The sequence below is a fragment of the Apaloderma vittatum genome, unplaced genomic scaffold (genome assembly GCF_000703405.1).
Source record: "Apaloderma vittatum isolate BGI_N311 unplaced genomic scaffold, ASM70340v1 scaffold11191, whole genome shotgun sequence".
Taxonomy (NCBI): domain Eukaryota; kingdom Metazoa; phylum Chordata; class Aves; order Trogoniformes; family Trogonidae; genus Apaloderma; species Apaloderma vittatum.
In genome coordinates, this window is record NW_009699618.1 from 10,214 (window position 1) to 30,432 (window position 20,219).

At 38.6% G+C, this 20,219-nt stretch overlaps 1 protein-coding gene across 2 annotated transcripts; it reads left to right on the forward strand.

The window, feature by feature from the left end:
* Positions 1-3,218: 3,218 nt before the first annotated feature.
* PNISR (PNN-interacting serine/arginine-rich protein) lies at positions 3,219-18,999 on the forward strand. Of its 2 annotated transcripts, XM_009878462.1 has the most exons (11): positions 3,219-3,544; positions 4,751-4,936; positions 7,647-7,870; positions 9,518-9,704; positions 9,961-10,151; positions 10,743-10,880; positions 11,896-11,995; positions 12,713-12,766; positions 14,058-14,228; positions 17,122-18,220; positions 18,473-18,999. In XM_009878462.1, exons 1-11 carry the CDS (start codon positions 3,457-3,459, stop codon positions 18,501-18,503), a joined length of 2,469 nt encoding a protein of 822 aa, XP_009876764.1. In that variant the 5' UTR covers positions 3,219-3,456; the 3' UTR covers positions 18,504-18,999. The 2 variants fall into 2 exon arrangements, with proteins under 2 accessions (XP_009876764.1, XP_009876765.1); XM_009878463.1 differs by having other exon boundaries at positions 17,122-18,674.
* Positions 19,000-20,219: the final 1,220 nt, after the last annotated feature.

Consider the following 20,219-nt stretch of genomic DNA (forward strand, 5'->3'; position numbering starts at 1 on the left):
TTGCATAGTTGTTGCTGTCTTGTCATACTGTTATGCATCAAAACAGGAATCACCTCCATGCCTGGAGCTCTTGCTTTGCACTTCCCCACTTGATTTCTCTCTGCAATAATAAAGTGAAGTAACCTCTCTGGGGAAGGTTGAAGACTCTGGCCTGTGTAATGTTTCAGAATGCTGGAGAACAAGCTCCATGTGCTTGCAGCTAGAACCTGACTGGTTTTTTTTTTTCACTTTGACCCTGAAGCCAGCTGGCACTGAATGGAAATCTGTGACTTTCCAAACTCAGATGGACGCGTCCTGACTGCCCACGGGCTCCCAGCTCCGTGCTGACACCTGAAACGTGCTCAGAGCAGCTGGGAGGAATTTGCAAGGTGGCCTGGGTCAGCACCGCTCTCTGACGGGAGGTGGTCGAGTCCTTTGGCACCGCTTCCCGTAGGAGTCCCAGGGCCTGAGAACTTGCCGCTGGGAAGGGTACAATTTCTGCTGCTGCCACCTAAAGTCACTGCCTGGCTTCTCTGGTTGCTTGTGCAGATGTCAGCTGATAGAGCTGCAGAATAACTTATGTCTCCCACCAAAATGTTGAATTAATTTCGGGGAACACCTTGTAAAATAGTAAGGTCGTTGTTGCTTCAGGGGCAGGTTATACAGAGGAGATCAGGAGGCATTTGTTACCTTAGACCTTCTTAGGCTCCAAACTGGTGCCTCTAAATGACGTCCTCACTGTGGATGTTTTCAGATTGTCCATAGTGAGGATCAAGCCCTGAGAATAAAGACTAGAATACTGAACACCCTTTTCAGTGCAGAATCCGTGAGAAGCCGATAACTGATAAGCATTTTAACAGGAACAAAAGTTTATTGCAAGCTAATTATGTTACCTGGACCATGTAAAAATAATCTGGAATGTGCAAGATTTTAGGACAGATAGAACCAGTTCAGTAAAAATATATCTCATCCGATTCAATCAAGTAAAAACTGTGTGTAGGAGTTTTTGGTTCAGTTGAATTTGTGGAGGTGCTCTTAATATTGTTACACTGCCATAAGAAAAATGGTATTTCTTTAACTTTGAAAATTTGTCATTTTTGGCATTCAGTTATATGCAAATCTATCTCTTGAATTATTGATGGAACAGTTTAATCTTCCAAATTTTTTGCTGAGTTTCTTTTTGTGAAACTTCACAAACTTTTTCCAAGGTATTATGTATTTAGGTAAGCAAGTGCTACCATAATTACTGAAATAAAGTTTTATTATTGCTAGTGTGATTGAACGGCTGGAAACAAAGGGAGCAGCACCATGAGGCTGTGCTGTGCTTTGAAGGCTAGTGCTTATCTTTAACCATAATTGTTACAACTTAGTTCTAAGATGTAAACAGCTTTGACAGTTGAAATAATTTGGATCCTGAATGGAAAGAACTGAGGGGAGGGAGGGGAAAAAAAAGTTATTTACTTTTTTTATTTTTACTTTAGGGTGAAAACAGTATGTGAGGTTACTTTGTACTTGGTGTATGAAATATGTATATGTGAATACTTGGAGAGCTGAGTATGGCATGAGTATCTTAAATGTTGCATGAAGTGCGTTGTTAGCCACTCTTGCACTCAACTAGTGTAAGAAAGTTAATTTCCTAGGTATAGACCAAAAAGAAAAAAAAAGACGAGACAAAGGACACTGTGTTCACCTGCCAAAGATTTGAGTATCATAAAGATATCATTGAAATGGAAAAATGAACAAAACCCCAGCAGAATGAATTTGGCAAGAAAAGATATTGAGAATAATAAAGTAGGTTTTGTGATATTCCCCTCTCTTCCCAAAGTTGATCTGAGCTTGTTTAAAACTCCCTCAGAAAAGGCATTTGCAGCTAAACTGTTCTGAGCCATACACTTGAAATTTTTGTACAAGCTTGGATGTAAATGGTCTCAAAACACAAGTAATCTCCAGTTTTTCAGTTTAGAAATAAAAGTGGACAGAAGTACGCTGACTATGAGCTTGCATTTCTCTCTGACGTTTCGTTGAGCTTTTTTTCTGTCGCACATTTTTGCAGTGTGACGCTTCCTCCCTATGCAATCACGCAGTTATTTGTGTGAACATGTAAGCACTGAAGCACGAGACCCGTTTGCAAGCAGGATCCACTCTAATTGCTCTTCTCCGGTCTGCTCAAAGCGGCCTCTGGTTGCGCTGGGCTCCCGTTCCCGGCTGCCCACCCGAGTGGCAGCGGCTGCTTTGTGCCAGCTTCCTCCGAAGCAGACGAGCTGTATTTGTCTATTCTGTGTCGTGCTTGACTGTGAGCCATGCTGGGTCCTGCGTGCTGCTCCTTTGAGCTCGGGGAATTAATTTTTCTCTTGTTTCTTTCGAGTTTGGAGCATTTGAAATGACCTACGTGGGTAATGTTTTTATAGCGCGAACTCAAGGGCCACGCATCGAATGGTGTGTGGGTATGTTTCGTTCAGAGTGGAAAGCCTGGTGAGATGTTCTCAACAAACTGGGTAGGGCAGAGGGAGTCAAGCTTGGTGTGCTCTTACCTGTACCAGTGGTTGCCAAAACTGTGCCCCGGCTTTGTCTTCAGAAAAGCTGTTTGTCACGATGTAGGTAGCCGCTCTCTCATTTCCTCCGTGTGTAGCAGGTCAGGCGTATGCAGGAGGTACAAACGTCCGGAAGCACCTCATGTACCCTTCTAGGCATTCCTACCCGGTAGACAGCTGTGCCTCACCAAATTCTTGCAAAGCTGGTCCTGGAGCTTCCCTTCAAGTGGGTTGTGGAGCTCCCATGCCATCAGGTCCTGGGGCTGTTGCTACCTGCTCAGTGAGGGTGTACAGCACGGCACCGAAAAATGCTTCGTGTGATTTTAAGGGACCGTGTGATAAATGTGCAGTTATGCAGTCGGGTTGTTTGTCTTTTTCTTTCTCAGATTTGAAGGCATATGTTAGGTAGAAATTATAACGAGTCTTTACAGTGCATAAAATGCATGTGGACGCTGTCTTGTACCTGTGCAGTTCTCCAGTGCAATTGTTAACAATATGTTTTACCATTCAACTAGTTTCCTTTGTCTCGCTTAACAGCCCTGTGACACTTGTATAGAAAAATACACATCTTTTTCCTAAGAAATGGGCAAGGGTATAGGTTATGTCTTTTATATTTTGACTTACTTTAAATTTGATTTATTGTCAGATGAGTGCTTGTTTTACAAACTTGTCATACCTCTCCTTGAACGTCATTTTGTAGCTAATTTTACAGACAAAGCTTACTAGGCTTCTGAAATCTTACAGTAATATTTTCAGATATTACTCTAAAGGATGAACCATTTCCTCCAGCTTAAAATATTAAGCCAGCATTGCTTCAGCTTGCTTTGCAAGGCTTAACTCTATCTGCAGTTATGTAAGTTTCAGTTATGTGATATATCATGGGCATCTATTTAAACATAAAACTATTATTTTTAGTTGAAATATAGACTATATAAAGACTTAAAAGATGTGGGATCAAGGTGGACAACCTTGGCAGCAATGGCCTTTGAACCAACAGCAGTGGATGCAGTCATTTCAGCACCAGCAAGATCCAAGTAAGTATATAGAAAGCTTTGTGGATTAATTTTTTTAAAATCTGCTGTCATTTGAATTTTTGAGTCTTTGTTACAGAGCATGACTGATAGTTGTTTTTTTGAAGCTACTCTCAAGATAATACGTTTAGGATGCTTTTTCTGAACAACTAGAAAAAACAGAAAACATATGTCAATTCCAAATGTTTTGGCATAATTAATATTTAATATGCAAAATACTGCAAGCAACTTATCCTGGACAAATTATTAACGTTTTACCAGTCATACAGATCAACATTTAGACCTCATGTACTTTTACAGAATTTGTATCCCTGTCAGTTCATTAGCCAGGCTGAATCATTTGTTTGAGGAAAAACTGCTTTTTATTCAGTGCCTTTTGTGGCAGGAGTACTAGTGCAGATGTATACACAGAAAATCTCTCACTGGAAGATTAGTACGATTACTTGTTCTAGGTTACAGCAGTGGTGATTGTGATCTCTTGTTTGGATTTTTCGCCACGAAAACCAAGTCATTTTAAACAATAGAACATAATATGTATTAAATTGGGAGTGAGGTGACAACAGTTGAAAGTATCAAGAGAAATACAGAAAGGGATAAAGAGAATGGAGATGCGTATTTAGTATTGGAGCAGAGTGATCAGGTACACTGATTTTACATTGCTTTCTGTAACTTCAGTTTCTGTGACTTCACTATAGAGATTTCCTGACACAGTAATGAGCAGAAGTTATACTCATATCCTCACCTGAAAGTGCAATTTTTGTAGGAATGGTAGTGAAGAAACAAGGAGGGTGGAGAGAACTATAACATAAAATAGGATTCCAGAAATTGGGTTATGCAGAGTATACATTGCAAAATGTAATTGTATCTTTCTTACACTTAAATCGTCATGAATTTAGAATTTAAGGCTTAAGAATTTAAGAATTTTTGGTATCAAAATTAGTTCACTTCTGAAAAAATTGTATTACTACCACCCATTTGGTGCCAAGGTGAACCTAAAATAATCTGTCTTTTGGTATTTTGAACATATGCAGAGAAGCTCTACTTCAGCAAGTACAAACACTGTACACCCTGAATAAGTTCTAATGGTGCTCATGGTACTTGCTGAAGGTGAACATTGCGGGTTTGAGCAATGAGACATGTAATTGAGAAACAGTGTTAAACTTCAGACGTGTGAATACTAACCTTTTATATTTCCTCTGCTTATTTTAGGCCAGATTGACTGGGCTGCATTAGCTCAAGCATGGATTGCTCAGCGAGAAGCCTCAGGGCAACAGAGTGTAGTGGAACAACAAGGAATGATGCCAAACGGACAGGACATTTCAGGAATAGAGTCTGGTCCAAACAATCATAATAATTTTCAGGGGGATCCCAACTTCAACAGAATGTGGCAGCCAGGTTGGTTTTCCTTCCAATTCATTCCTTTTTTTTTTTTCCTGTTTAATGAAATTTTGTCAGACAATTTTGGGTGTGACTGTGCCCTGTTGCTCAGGTTTCAAGATGCAAAGCTACCAACTAGTTAACTGTCAGAGCTGCTGTTTTCCAGTCAGGTGTTCCATTGTTCTGTTACCCTCTCCTGTAGAGCAATACCTGCTGCTCATGTGATCTTGACATACAGAAGGAGCTCACAGTAGATGCTAGCATTAGCATCTTAAAATCTTGAACAAGGAGATGAGCAAAATTCTGTGTGTAAAATATGTTTTGTTACATATTTCATATACTTAGTGTTTGCTCTTTTTGACCTACATATCGTCGTCACCTACATAATTTTAAAGTTATTGTAAGTTAAAGCTGGTTGGGCACTTCTGTTAGTGTTGATTATTTTCAATTCTTTCTAACTTCCTCAAAACTTCAGTTTTGGCAAAAAGTTACCTTTCTTTGTAAGAAGTCATAAAATGGCACTGGCGATAAGCACAGGATAGAGATTGGGTATTTTCTGCTAATAATATTTCTGGAGCTGTTTTTTGAAATGTTTGCTGTGTCACCACACTATCACACAATTTGAAATATATAAGGTAGTTAGAAAATCTGCGTGCATACCTTCTGCTGTCTTGGTGAAAAGTACACTTCGTCCTTGATTCTGGTAATGACCAAAAGAGTAACACCTCCGGTTCTCACTGTGACTGTTCAAATCTGTTTAACAGAAGTAGGCTTAAAATGTCATTGATGGTTCTTACATGGGCCATCAGGGAGCTACACATCAGGTTTCACTGAAATTTCACCTACCAGGCCTGGGCTATAAGTTATTATAGCCACATGTAAGAGCTTCACTGTGTGGGAGTACGTTGAGTGTATTGTAGCTGGGTTTCTGTATAGTAAGTTGAGGTTTTCACAGAAATACTGTGTTAGAGTTGGACGTCTTTGGCTTTCATATGATCCTGTGGTGGTGTGTTCTTCCTCCTGTGCTTTTTTGTCTGTGAGGGGAAAGAGAATAATATCTTCAGGGGTAGTTTTTTCCTGATAGTGACAGAATGGTAAAAGTGAGGAAGATGTTTTGTTCATAATTAGAAATACTTGGCATCCAAACTCACACAGAAAGTGCAGAGCATGAAAACACAGTAGATCTAGGAGTGAGAATAACAACATCTTCTCTTAAGTGAAAACAATGCAGCAGCGCATTTTATCATTGGGTAGATCATTCAAAGAACATGTTGTGTTCCCAGTGTTTTGGGACACCCGTAAAGACTGTGATTATGTAGATACAACCTAGCCTCCCTTAATTTAAGCAACATCATTCTTAATGTGTAAAAGTAGTCACAGCAGACAGACTGAATCGTGGCACACACGGCCAGCTAAAGCACTCTTCACGTATTTCTTCTCTTTCTACAAAGCTTCATCTTGCTCCATATCCTTCCAAGTTTCCTTTTGGATCCAGAAGTTCTTTACACGCTACTAAAAAAAAGGCAAAACAGCAATCTAAAAACCAACTGCGTAACTAGCGAACAGTTAATTTTGAAGGAATTTATGTTACAGAGGTGAAAACAGCATCTGTTGTACGTGACTTGCAAACTTTCAAATCAGTCGACTTGAAGTAAACCAGGCGTTGAGTGTCAAATGTGAACACGTACATTTATGCGTAATAACTCTTGCAAGCTGTAATTAAAGGATAAAGGATTCTGTCCCATAGAATACTTCAGGAGTATTGACTCTGTAAACAAAATTGATTAGTCAGCTAAACATGGCCTGCCAGGATGACAGTGAGAGTGAAAGGAGGGATACAGTCTATGAGCATACAAAAAAAAAAAAGAACTACCAAGTAGAAAAGCTGTGTTAACCCTTTTTAGTTGCTACAGTACTGATGGATACAGTGATGTAGTGATGATGCAGATGGGAGGGACAGTCAAAGTTAGAAAAACTGCAAGAATTATTAAAGGACAGGATGGAAGATAGGAATTAACCTGAGAGGCTAGGTATTAGTTCTGTCACTGGTGAAAGTTAAAAGGTAGTTCTGTCACAGTCTATAAATATCTGTATAGTGGACATAATTTTTAGACTGATTTCTTAAGGAGGCAAGGTTTATAGCCACATGGGCTATTAATTGACTCGTTAAACCCTTTCACTCTGTTAACCAGTTGTAACTTGAGTTTGAGGACTTAGGACTGCAGCTTATGGTAGGACCTCTGCTAGGTATTCGAGAATCCAGGGAAATCATCCGTTACCAAGACACAAGAAAGCAGTGGTTGTGCTGCTCACAAGACCATTTGATTTCCATAACAGATCTATTATGCAAAGTTATAAAATAGCCTGTTAATTTGAACGTTGAAACAATGTGAAAACAGAGAAGTAGGAGCAGTTCTTTAAGAGTTTACACGATTTAGAAGTGCTGTGGTGGACTCAGTATCAGTGGAAATTTATAAAAATAAATTTAGAGTGTTTCTGTATCTGTCCTGTTCTGCCTCACCCATGTTTTAGTTCATCTACAGCTATCTGTATTCCATTTATTTAGTTAAAGAAGTTACTGGGACAGTGTAATACATTCCAGATTGGTGATTCTTCATAAGTTTGTCGTCTGTGTTGCTTTGAGGAACCTTGTAATAAAGGCACATTGAGTGACTGGCAACTTGTATAAATGGTACTAACCTGATATTGAATTCTAAATCCTCAACAGAATGGGGAATGCCTCACCAACCCCCTCACCCACCTCCAGACCAGCAGTGGATGGCTCCAACCCCAGGGCAAATGGAAATTGTTCCTCCATCTGAAGACAGCAACAGTCAGGACAGTGGGGAATTTGCTCCTGACAACAGGCATATATTTAACCAGAACAATCACAACTTTGGGGGACCTCCCGATAACTTTGCAATGGGGCCAGTGAACCAGTTTGACTATCAGGTGAAACATATTTGTTGCTTTAATATTGTAGACGCGCAGAGTCCCTTCCGTGGATGTGTTCCTCTAATGTCATCTAGCGGCGACTTTCATTCTTCAGTTCTACAAACATCTACAGAATCTGTTATGTGCTAAGATACATTTTTATCAAATACTTTACACAAGAGACTTAAGAGTTTTCAGTTCTGTTCTTAGGCCAAAGGTTTTTTTTTTTCCTATACTAGTAATGGGAAATGGCTGTTGTCTGCAATGAATCACTGTGTTCCAGTATATAAATTAACATTATGTAGTTTTGTGTTTAAAAAAAAGAGGAGGAAAAAACATTTCAGAACTATATACTTAAATATGTCAGATAATGTACAATAGGAAGCAGCCCTGTGTTTGCAGGGAGATAGACTGGATGATCCATTGATCTTTTCCATATCTATCTACTGTGATTCCTTGAATAAACGTTGGTATTTCTAAAAAATCCACATCCAACTTTTTCTTCATTCTGGCTTATAAGTTGCATAGCATAATAAATCTGTAGGTGATTTTAGCACTAATAATAGCAGGGAGCACTATACGAATCTTTAAACACAGAGAAGTTTTGGATTTTTCCGCTATTTTCAGTATTTTTCTTTCAAAACTCTTGGTATAAAAGACAAACTGTACCTGTTGAAACACCTACCTCCTGTTCATAAACAAATCCAAGAGAAGACAGGCAGAAATATGTTTGTGACTTTTGGCCTACTTTATTATTAAATTTGCTTGTTCAGCAATATAGTTAGGAAGTAAACCAATATTTTCAAATGTACTAGTTTGTTATGATTTCCTTTGTTTACTATGTGGGACCAACTCTTAATTTCTCTGAGTACTGCAGAAAACTTGTTTTGCAGTGAGTAACAGAGGGATGCTTGGCCTGAAATTGTAGCAGAAGAATACTTCTACCCTCAGTGACTTAAATAGTCAATAGAATATAATAATAATTAAAAAAAGATCTGTCATTTCCTTCATAAATACTCTCCTCTTAAATAGTTTCCATTAGGCATTTCTGGGCAGCAAATACTAAACCAAAAATACTTCTTATGTACGCCTCAACACTTGTGACTTTTGGATTGTATACAGCTTGCTCAGAACCCAGGGTCTGTACTGAACTTGCATATTTATGCATATAGTATTTTAATCAGGCTTACTAATAACATCCTTGAATGATTAGTGGAAAGTGCACTGTGCAGAATTCTTTTGTAATAAAAGCTTGGACTTTCCATTTTTGTCCTCATTTTGTAGTTACAAGGAAAGACTGCTGACATAGGTAGATTTTTAAACCTTGATTTTGTACACTCTTTGTTTAACTGCATGCTCTGATGGTAAGCTCACAAGGAACTGCTGGAGATAGATGGTGATTATAGGGCTTAACGTTCAGTACGATTTATGAAAGGAGATTGGTTGAAGCCCTAAGCTTCATTAGTATCCCTGCTTAAATCTAAGTTTACTCATTAAATATTTAAGGAAAACTTGTTTCTTGGGGACCGCAGAAAAAAAGAGCGAGAGATCTCAGTAGCCTAGAAATTGTGGATTCCTACTTGCATGGATTTCTGTAGACCAGCTTGCGCACATGCTGTATTTAGTGTTACATGTGAAGAAAAATAAACTGCATTACTCTTTCAGCATGGGGCTGCTTTTGGTCCACCTCAAGGTGGATTTCATCCACCTTATTGGCAGCCAGGACCACCAGGGCCGCCAGGTCCACCAGCACCTCCCGCACCTCCTCAAAATCGAAGGGAAAGACCCTCATTCAGAGACCGACAGCGTTCACCTATTGCGATGCCTGTGAAGCAGGAGCCTCCACAGATTGGTACATGTTAACCACTCCTTAATGAAAAAACCATTAAACTGTGTTTTGAAGAGAATTGCAATATTTGCAAGCTTTTTATATTTTTTTTAATAAAGCAGAAAAAGCTATTGTAAATCTTTCCCCCCACAATCAGATGTGTGGTTTGTTTGGATAGGGGTGGAGGGTTTGCTTCTTTGTTCTTGGGTGATTTTTTTCTTTTGTGGAGGTGAAGGTGTTTTTTTTTCATCTTACAAAACTGTAAACCTTGCTTACGTAGATGCTGTGAAGCGTAGAACTCTGCCTGCCTGGATTCGAGAGGGCCTGGAAAAGATGGAACGAGAAAAGCAGAAAAAATTGGAAAAAGAGAGGATGGAGCAGCAACGTTCACAGATGTCTAAAAAAGAAAAGAAGGAAAGTGAGGAGGCTGAAGAAGGGGATGGCCCACGGTTACCTCAGAAAAGTAAATTTGTAAGTAGAGGGTGTGATTGTTTCTCAGGTTTGTATTTCTTGAAAAGTATCAACTTGTTGGTCTCTTCAAAATAGAGACACTATGTTCCCGGTTATCAGTTTGTGTTGCTTGAAGAAAAGTCAGGCTGCTGCTTCGTTGATATTTACTTCGTGTTTTGAAGTTGTTGATGTCTGAGAGGTAAAAGTATGTTATTCAATACCTAGTAGAGCAAAGAAACAATGAAATTGAGGGGGTTTTTTCTTTTCTATATTTTGGGAGCATAATGAGTCTTTGAAAGTTTCATTTCTAAATTGGTAGCTGAAGAAATTCAGATACCTGTATTTGGTAAACTGCACCCATTTAGGAAGCCTTGTGTGCCTCCACTTTAGCAGCTACCTCATTTGTTTGCAGTTCTGGGTATGTGTCTGGCAGTGAACTGACAACTTAGCTCGTGAGTGGAGAGGCACCTGCATGTTTATTAGGAGGGGAGAAAAGAAATGAGTGTTATGATAACTGTAATGATAAAAGTAAATCAGTTTGACTGTCCTAAATAGAAACTAATGAGACACACATCTAAGTTTTTCCTGAAATTTACGGTGCTGCTCTTATAGGACAGTGATGAGGAAGATGAAGATGCTGAAAACACAGAAGCTGTAAGCACTGGGAAAATCAGCAGGAGTCCATCTCCGGCTCCTCAAGAGGAGCAAAGTGAACCAGAAATGACAGAAGAAGAAAAAGAGTATCAAATGGTATTAATAATTTAGTCCTCACTAAGTAGTTAAGTCTGTTTGCTCATATATTTTGGGCATAGCAAAGTAAAACACTTCTTCTCCACCTGATACTGTCAATAGAGGTATAGTACATCTGCAGTAAAGCAGTTTACGTATTTGCATGTCTCTAATACTGTCTTGCTCATACAGACAAGGATATAGATTATGTAACTCATATTTAGCATAATAATGAAAGAATATACTGTGACCTTTACACTGATCATTACTAATTCTATGCTTTGGGTGAATTTGTCAAAATTCCAGAAAACTTTAAATGATTAAATGCACCTGTCTGAAATTTATCCTTCAACCTCAGTTCCTGTGAAAGGGAATTTAAGAAATGTATTCTTGCAAGAAGGTGCTAGAAACCTAAGTCCTAGACCAGCAACAATTTCACTGGGTCTGCAGAAACTTTGTACTTGCAAATTATAGCTGTATGCTAATTATACAGCTGAAACCTTATTAATGAAGGTCTTGACTTCTTAGTTTGGTGAATGTATTTTTTACAGCACATGACTGAGTAGTTTGGAGAACTAGCTACCAACATTTCAATTTTTGTGTTAAATATTTAATAATAAAATCCTATATAAGTAACTTCTGATGATTTCTCCAGAATTGTGGGGTCAGTGAAACAGCATACCAGACAGAAATGTGCTCTTTATTTTTTCCAAGAATAAATGGGATCTAAGTACATTTCTGATTTACATATTCATTTATCGCATCATCTCTGACATTAGGAATCAGTGCCCTGGATAGCTGCATGTAGTACACATGGATATAGTTCGCAGTCAAAATACAAACTGTTCTGAGAATCAGGTCAAATTTAAACAGTTTCTGACATATGTTTTTAAGTCTGTTGAGAGAAGTCATTAAATAAAACGTGCAGGAGAGTACTTTTGTAGCCGTCAAAAGAAGTGAAGCTCTACAGATGTGATCTGAATGCAACATTTTTCAAGAGGTTTTGGCCTTTAATTGTATATACAATTTTCTTCAGATGATGCTGACAAAAATGCTGCTGACAGAGATTCTCTTAGATGTCACAAATGAAGAAATTTATTATGTGGCCAAAGATGTTCACCGTAAAGCAACTAAAGGTATGACAGTTCATTTTTTTTGTTTTATTTTGTTTAGTTTCTCCTGTGAATATTGTATATTTGCATGTCTCTAGAACATTTAACCTCTATAGTTATCCCCCAAGAACAATTCCAGTATAATGCATCCAGCTTGGTAGAGTTCAAACCCAGTAATCATGTACTGTTGTCCTGTGCAGTGTATTGTGAGTTACTTCAGTTATTCCATTTCTTTCATACAACTCATTTTAGTTAAAATGGTACCTGTATGTTAATGGCTCTCCAGTTGTAGCTGTTTCTTAATGCTGTCATCTTTATCTCAAGTTCTTAGCTGTTCAGAAGTGAAAAGAGACAAACTTTGAGTCCTCAATTAGTAATTCATTCGCTTTCACTATTAACATGTATTGTACTTACATAACGGATGTTTTTAACATAACTGAGTTAATCTAAATATGTAACTACTGAAGCTTGAAAATTATGTCCAGATGCTGTAACTTATAAGGTGATTTACGAATATATATTTGTGTTTTTTCTGTTCACTGTTAGTTCGCAGTTAAATTCTAAATCTTCGTGGTCAGAAAATCTAGAAGTGGTTTTAAATGGATGATGCGTTTTTAATGTTTCTTCTCTCCCTCCAAAGAACAGCAATAGTAGTAGATTTAACAATACCATAGACTCATGACTATGAAATCGTGGCTATTTGTGTTAACATGTTGTTCCTGTTGTTGATGTGATACAAAGCTCCTGCAAAACAGCTGGCACAGTCCAGTGCACTGGCTTCCCTCACTGGACTCGGTAAGTATGTTCCTTATTTTTGAGAGGGCTTAAAGGGGGAGTTTCACTCTTGCCTTGCGTTTCTAGAAATTGCATTTTGAAAGTAGATTTTAATTGCCCAGGAGTACGGGTCACTTTCCGATAACTTTATCATTATCAGCACCTTTGTTTGTTCCACAGGTGATCCTATGGTATAAGTGGGATGGTTTTTGGAGTAAAGGACTAGTCAGTGTGAGTTAGTGTATGAGAATCCTGCCCTGATTTTGAAAATACGTACAAACTTTAGATAAATTTACTCATCAAAGTGTGATTGTTTTGGAAGGACGCTGCAGTCTTCAGAGAAAGGAATACTGTTGTATATTTTTCTCCTGTTTTGATCCATCCAAACAAGAAGGGAAAGTTTATAGAAGAGTGATGCGAAAGTCTATAAATAAAAATGTTACTGTCTTTGAATTATCATTTTATTGAAAAGCTACGTAAGCACAGAGGCTCCCATATCGTATCTTACCAGAAACAACACAGGAGAAAGAGGTTGAAATTCTAGCTTGAGACACAACAACAAAAGATCTTTCCCAACATGCTTTTTATCATCTAAAACATACTACAGCAGCATCAGTGATCACTTATGTGTTCGTTACTTGGAGTTCCGATGAATTAGATTGAGTGTTATCTTCACAAGTATTCACGTATCTTAAAACTAACTCCGTAAACATCCTAAGAACCTCAGACTGAAAGAAAGTAAAGTGTCTCCATGTCAGATGTTTAAATTGACTTTCCTATCAGTGCAGTAGTTACTAATATCTCTAGGGAGAAGAAAGTCCATTTCTCTTCCATCTCCATACCTGTCAAAGTGCATTGTTTTCTAAATCAATGTAGAAAAATTGATATGGCATTCAGAATTCCTGTAGCCTTGGACTACGGAGGCGGCTGAAGTCATTTCAGAGATGTCTTCTGGGAAAGGTCCCAGGCATTTTCTGTCCGGTTGCTGATACAGAGGCAGGCACCGTTACAGTCCCTGCAGGGAGCTTTTTTGCCCTTCCATACCATGGAAAAAATACCGTGGTCACAGCGGTTGCTTGCCGAAAATAGACGATGTGTTCCAGAAGGAGTAGAACCAGACAGTGAGCATCAATGCAGATATGGGGGCCTTGATCACACCAGTCAAACAACACTGGCACTTACCAGAATAAAGTGACTTCTTCAGAGAAGAGGAAGTAAAGGAAGGGCAATGTTACCCTCCTCTTTGCCCCACAGAAATATTAAGAACAAAGCTTAATCTTTCCTCGTGATAGACTGGACTTTATGCACGCAGGTGGACTGGGTGGTTATGGATCAGGAGACAGTGAAGATGAGAGGAGTGACAGAGGCTCTGAATCATCCGATACTGATGATGAGGAATTACGACACAGAATCAGGCAAAAACAGGAAGCGTTTTGGAGAAAAGAGAGAGAACAGCAACTATTGCTAGAAAAACAGCTAGAAGGTAAGTCATGTCTTCTTGCTGTGCTGCTGTATATGGAGTTTACACTTGAGTGTATATAAACTGGTGGGAGAGAAAACACATTTTAAGTCAGAAATATGAAGCCAGATTTAGAAATAATATTCCTTAATTAAAGTTTTAACCAAAAAAAAAAGTTTGAGCTACTTGATCAAAATGAGATTTGCTTCTATTCTTGTAGTGCTTTCCTTAAACTATTCTACTTCAGTGTTAAAAGAGCAGACACGGTGCATATAGATCTATATGGTACAGATACTGTACTGTATTGATAATAGTGTCACTTCATAAAAACAGATATGTGTGTGTATAATGTATTTTTTAAAGGATTATTAGTATCTCAGTTGTGACTGGGGGATAAATTTCACCTTTCTGCACCAGACTAAAGTTTAGATGAGCTCGATCCCTTGAAGTTGTATAGTCTTAAGTACATGAAGCACATTTCACATCATCTGAAACACTTGATTTTCTGTTACACGATCCTGAGCAGTGTGCCTTGCAGAATGTACAGTGGGATGCTGTAGTTTCTTTGAACTCACTGTTCTCAGGTGTAGTTAAGTTTTGTGCCTCTTATTTTATTTTAATGTGGATGATTTTCTTCTTTCCCTTTTTATTTTAAAGGCCTGAAAATAATACATGTGAATCTCTGTATAAAAGGATAGTGACTGAGTGGTGGCTTATAACCTCTGGCTTCCTGGTGCAGGAAGCCACATGTCAGCCTGGAGATATCTCCGTGGAGCTATTTACAGAAATATAAATCTAGATTTAAGGAGCTGATTCTATGCATCCAAAATGCTGGAGAATTATTAAACACAGGGTCTTACCTGTAGCAGCATTTAGGAGAGGCTGAAGATTAATATACAATCCAGTGTCTTCTAACATAGGCTGGCTTCTGCCTGTATTACCTAATAACTCGGAGACCAGATGGAGTTGTTTTCTGAGTTAGATTTGACCATCAGTTGCCATTTGGATCGCTCTGGGTTTCCAGATGAACTTTTATTCCCTAAGTTAATTGAGGAACTGATGGCCCACATCAAAAAAGCCATTTCTTGCCTAAAAATGTTGTGTTTCAGTTACTTTTTCTGGGTTCAATTTAACAAGGGGAGGGGAGATAAACTTGGCCAGTGATCCAAAAGATCCTACATTGAGTAGATAAGTAAAATTTTTTTGAAGTTGGAAACTTCTGGAAAATGCTTCAAAGGTCTGAATTTCCTTATTTTGCTTTGTGAAAATCTTGGCCTGATACTCACTATTTTACTTTTGAGAAATGTATTTTTAATTCTTCTGTTATCATCTTTCCGTGTTTATAGTATTTGCTGACTACTGAGCTTATATATAATCTCAACTGACATTGATTTTTTGTTTTTGTAAGAGCTTCACCATCCATCTGTATTAAATGATGTAATCTTAACTTTGGAGCTGACTCTTAACCAAAGAAATATCTATAGATCTCTTGATTGATTGATTGCTATTCCTACCTTCCTTGGAATTCATTTGCTATAAAAACCTGTTAAAACCAAATTAAAATATAAGTTGCTTTTAGTAGTTGGCATTTAGGCCTAATCTAAGTTATTCTTGGAAAACGCCATGAATGTGGTATTTTCTTTCAAGAAAATGAACGTGCATCATGTCGCGGGTTAGGGCTGGGCCAGCCACTAGATGCGGACAGACACTCTGCAAGCCCCTCTGCCCCCACCAGACGGGAAGGAAAAGGGAATGAGGCATAGAGACTTAGGGATTAAAACAGAAAATCTAGAACAGCTTTAATGAAACAATAATGGAAATAATAGTGAAATGGTAAAAGTAAAGAATTATATACAACTATATATAAGCTGGATATCGAACCCAGCTCCCCCCAGTAACAATCCCCACTGATGCTGCAGAGCAGGAGGCACTGGGGAAGCCCCAGGCTCAGCGGCGGCAGGAGCTGGACACGAGGAGTTGGATTCGGGAACTCAGGATCCGGATCAAAAGCAGGAGGTCAGATGGAGTCCTCCCTGGACGCCGGCCATTGCAGAAAAAGAAAAATAAAACCTCTCTTGATCACTCAATTTATACTAAATATGACATATATGGGATGGAATACTCTCATTGGTCACCTGTCCTGTCTATTACCCCCTGGAAGTTCAACCTTTTACTTCCTTGTGACCCCTCTCACTTCCTGGCACCCCCGGTGTGGCACACAAGAGCCAGCAGTGGCCTTGGTCACTACAGGAACAAGTATCAGCAAGAGACTAAGCTGGAAAGTAAAAGTCAGTAAACAGAATTGGGGTTTTTAGCTAAAACCAGGACACATCCCTACAGGAGAAGGTACGCCTCTAATAGTTTTTTGTGTAATGAGGTCTACAAAACATACCGGTGCAGCCAGTGTTCTGAGGTTGAGAGGCCACCTCTGTGGGAAATATTTCTTCAGACCAGCTGGGGATTACCCAAACCCAGGTGAAACGGGGCTGGACGGAAGGCAGGAAGAGCAGGTACTGCTCGAGGAGTGCTGTAGGAAAAAGGGGAGAATCATGTGTTGTCCTGGGTTTGAGCTAAAACCCAGTCCTATTTAGTGATTTTTTACTTTTCAGTTTAGTCTCTTCTAAAAGGCTGTATTTTCTGAAGTTAGCAGCATGTTTTTGCAGACAGTGTGTGCTGCTGGCAGTGATAACACCTGATGTTTACAGTTACTGCCTGGGACTGGTATGCCGAAGAAAAAGGTATGTGTGTGTAGAAGAAAATAACAAGTAGTTTGGTGTGATGGCAGTGTAATAATTATTATTATGAAAGTGACTGGAATTCTGGTTTTGCCAAAAGTAACAGTATGGAAATTATTGACATATTAGACCAAATTAATTGTGGTTTTCTTCTGTATACTTTTTTTTTTTTCCTCTCCCAGAAGAAAAGCTACAAAATGAAAAAGTTTCAAAAGAGATGAATGAATTTATCAAACAAGAACCGAACAGTAACTTGGCGTCACAGGAGGCAAAAGAAATAGATGCTGATATGGTTCACGAAAAGAAAAGATCTCCAAACGCAATCGCAGCCGATGTAGAACTCAAAAAGGAGGGCAAAGAGAGGACAGGAAGGAGCGGGTCAGGAAGCTCGAGCAGCGGCAGCAGTAGCAGCAATAGCAGAAGCAGCAGCAGTAGCAGCACCGTATCTAGTTCCTCCTATAGCACCAGCTCAGGGAGTAGTCGCAGCTCTTCACGTTCTTCCTCTCCTAAAAGGAAGAAGAGACACAGTCGCAGTAGGACGCCTTCGCATAAAGTCAGGCGCAGTAGGAGCAGGAGTTACTCGCACAGAAACAGGAGAGAGAGGAGTAGAAGCCGGGAGAAAATAAGGGACAGGAGACGATCTAGCAGGAATCGCAGTGCTGAAAGAGGGGAGAGGCGAAGAAATCGGAGTCCTTCCCGAGAGAGGAGCTGGGATAGACGCAGAAGCAGTAGCCGGTCACGAGACAGGCGAGCAAACCGTGCGAGCCGCAGCAGGAGCAGGGACAGGCGTAAAACAGAAGACCAGCGTAGAAGCCCTACTGGAAATAGGCACAAACATAAAAGCGAGGGTAAAGATCAGGAAAGGAAGAAAGAGCAGGGTGGAGGTGTAGATAAAGACAGAAAAAAGAACAGGGAAAGGGAGAGAGATCAGGAAAAGAGGAAAGACAAGCCCAAAAAAGAGGAAAAAGAAAGTAAGGCTGGCAATCATGACGACAGTAGGTTAAAGAGGAAAAGAGACAGTGAAAGAACTTTTCGTGGCGATTCAATATGCGTGAAAATAATAAGACAGGATTCCAGGCAAGAAAGCAAAAAAATTTGTACCAAAGATAGCAAAAAACGATCAGGCTCTGAATCTAGTGCGAGGAGTAGTTCTGAATCACCAGGAAGCAGTAAAGAAAAGAAGGCTAAGAAGTCGAAACATATTCGGTCATGCTCCATGGAGAAATCTCAAAGGTCTGGTAAGAAGGCAAGCCGCAAACACAAGTCTAAGTCGCGATCAAGGTAGTATACTTTTTAAGTATTTTGTCTGACTTTTTTTTTTTATTATTATTTTTTGATATTCGTCTTCATGTGTACGGCATATGAACTTTTTCTTAAAATAAAGTATGGTATTTATTAATTTTTTTGTCTTAGGCAAAAGTAGCTTTGGAAAAATCTTTTAAAACTATTAATTACTAAGCCTAAAGTGTGTGTGGGTTTGGGGGTCTTCTATTTTTTTCCAATTAACTTTGTCCCTTTTCCTTTATTTTTCAGATCAACGACTCCTCTTCGTCGTAAACGCTGAGGAATTTATGGCACCAGTGCTATGACATTTAAAAATTCCATGAGTTATAAAAGGCTTGTCTCATTATAGAGGCACATTGTGGCTACGTAGGTGAAACCAGAATCCGTTTTTTTTATCTGTAAATAGGTGTATTTTTTCCAAATGCTGCTCAGAATTAAATACCTAATAGGATTTCTTTGTATTACATTTTTTCAAGAACGGTAGTGCTTATTAAGAATATAAACCAGGCCATTCTCTTTCAGCTGTAATGTTCTTAAAATTACTATTGAATGTACTGTGATGTCAATAAAGCTCTTTAGTTCATTTTTTTGTTTAAAATTCTTGCACCTGAATCTTGTGTTAAATTGTAAAAAGTACTTTTAAAAAAAAAAAAAAGAAAAAGAAAAAGGCAGCCTCTTTTGGCATAACACATTTTTAAAGTACTTGAAAAAGATTTTAACGTAAAACACATGTCAAAATATGTAATCCATGGACATGATGAGATTAATCTATTGGGGGGGCAGAAGAACAAAGAAGAGACATTTTATTTTTCCGTTAGATATGTGGAATAGATTTTTTAATAACCTTTTTATTTGAACTAGCAAGTAATATATGCTGTGCGTGTAAAATATGGGTCACTGTAATCCAAGTTATACTTTAACAGACTGAACCCCATTAGGAGTATGTGCTACTGACTGATCTTGTGTGACCGTGTTAAGCTGTGGAACTATATTCCTCATCCAGTTTTCAGAGAGAACTTTCTGGATGTTCGGGGGTATTACAGGACGAAGACTCAGTATTTTAGATGTTTTTATGGAATATATTTATAAATGGCACTCAGTACACATTAGAAAACTGACAATAGGTTAACTTTACGTTTTGGCACGTGCATTAAGCGTGTAGAAAACATTAAAGCTGGTTATTTTTGTTAGTTATGAGAATTGTGATTCCTGTGAAGCTAATACATTGATTAGATAGCAACATAACTAAATTTTTGGTTACAATATCACCATAAAGTGAAAGAGGTCACTGATAACCTCCTTCTTCAGGAGTGAACTATTACTCTTAGTAACAAGAATGTGAAATAATACTAGTTAAAAAAAAAGAAACAAAAAAACCCAGTACACAACCCTAGGCCAGTGACTGTTAGACAATTAATTCAGGAAGAGATCGGAGATCTGTGCCTAGAAGATCTGATCTGATACCAGTTGTGAAGAAGATAAAAGGCTTAACATCAAAGTTAGATCTCTTTGATGGTTGTTCTTCTAAGAAAAAAATCTACTGGTATAGGCAACTTAGAAAGTATGTTGTCATGAGCAGATCGATCCATTTCACTAAAATTAGAATTCAGCCGTGCAGCATTTTGCCAGTGTAATTTTTTTAACAAATTAGATGCAGAAGTAAAGTGCTTCAGTGCAAAGAATTACATTTTAACTATATGGCTGGTGAATACATGCATGTTTATCAAAACAGATACAGGTAAATAATTAGTTAATCACTTATAAATAACATACCCCCCCAATTAAGTCTTTTTATATGGAGTTAACAGTCATACATAGTAGCAAAATTATCCATAGTGTGCAACCCACTACTTTTACTTGCATTGGTATGGATATAAATAACACTGTATTGAAGCAATCTCGGTACACTATTGGCTCTTGGTAAAAGTGCGGATTTTTTGAAAAGTAGGCAGCATAACAGTTCAGATATCTTCCAAGGGTGTCTTGAGAAAAGGAA